Below are 1,343 nucleotides of genomic sequence, written 5' to 3'. Positions count from 1 at the left end.
TATATATATAAAGTCCATCTTCAGTGTTGGACAAAATTTTTCATAAGTTGTCTAAAACGTTATAGTGTGACTAACATGAAAAGTTTTTTTTTGTTCGTACAAAATTTAATTGATGTTACAATATTTGTTTTCTTAGTTTTACGGCATTACAGCAYGTCTGCATTACTTACAGACATAACTGAGATTGAAAACAACTTAATGTTTTAATAATTGTCTGTCGATGGTCTGCTGCCTTTAAAACTTTTCAAATCTTTTTTAAATGTGTTTAGACTTCACCTCCACTATTCTTCTTTTAGACATCAGTTTACTTGTATCCACATTTTATCCATTGCATCATATTCTAAAACATTTCAAGTTATCTCAATATAACATTAAACACGTGTAGTATATTAAAACAATACATAATAAAAAGGCTTAAAAAAATTACTGTACTGTTGCAATAAGATTAGAATAAAGATTGAAATTTGACCCACATGTAAATTACAACAACACAAGCGCCCCTCTGACTTTTTGTTTTTCTGTTTTYGTTTCGTCTCCTCCAGCCGCGGCAAGCCGCTTTTCTTATGTGAAGAGAGATATCGAGTGTTGGAGCAGCAGTGGGTTTCTCACACCTTCGATCACATCAATAAGCGGTGGGGACCTCACTATAATGGACTCTGAGATCTTCCAAAGTTCATTTAAAAACAAACAACAACAAAAAACACAACCCAAGATGGAGTCTTTTTTTTATTATTATCATTGTTATTATTGACATTATTATTTTCTCGTGTCCGCCTTGATCCAAATATTTGAGAAGTTTTAACTTAATAAACTCAAAGATCCGATAAGGCTTTGGTTTATGTGACTTTTGATGTACAGTCCTGCCTAAAAGAAGTTTTCACGTGATTTCTTGTGTAGTTTTCAACAGGGAAAAGCACAATATAGTGGGTTTGAAGAAGAGAGAGAAAAAAAGCACAACTTTACTCAGTTACTCAATTGGCTTCACTTGGAACAGGCTTTAAAAGATGTCATTTTAATTTTGGGTTACAGAAACAGAAATATAAGTCAACCGTTGAGAGTTCCTGCAGAGTTGTTTACTTTTTTTTTGCACTGTTTCTGATCATATAACAAACAGCATATCCCTTTTATTTATCAAATCATGTTCTGCTGTGCTGGCGTGAGTTTTAAGATCCTGACGAGGGCGGCAGTGTTTTGTTTTTTTTTTTGTTGTTTTGTTTTGTTGTTTTTTTTGTAATCTGCACTCGTCGTCTGTCGAAACGTGATGGTGAGCAAGACCAAGTCGACGCATGAGAGCTTTCTTTTTGCAAACAACCAAAGACTCTTTCTGGGTCTAGTTGCAATCC

The 1,343-nt window shown here is 33.9% G+C and overlaps 1 protein-coding gene across 1 annotated transcript in view; it reads left to right on the top strand.

The window, feature by feature from the left end:
* ubr3 (ubiquitin protein ligase E3 component n-recognin 3) overlaps positions 1–1,343 on the top strand; it is a gene marked incomplete in the record, with an annotated part of 53,260 nt that overhangs the window by 49,020 nt on the left and 2,897 nt on the right. Inside the window, 1 exon segment of the mRNA XM_014001352.1 lies at positions 543–1,343. Coding sequence (XP_013856806.1) covers positions 543–660 — 118 coding nt within the window.

This window comes from Austrofundulus limnaeus, unplaced genomic scaffold, assembly GCF_001266775.1.
Source record: "Austrofundulus limnaeus strain Quisiro unplaced genomic scaffold, Austrofundulus_limnaeus-1.0 Scaffold9, whole genome shotgun sequence".
NCBI lineage: Eukaryota > Metazoa > Chordata > Actinopteri > Cyprinodontiformes > Rivulidae > Austrofundulus > Austrofundulus limnaeus.
The sequence above is the reverse complement of the archived record's forward strand: the minus strand, read 5'-3'. Positions and strand labels throughout refer to the sequence as shown.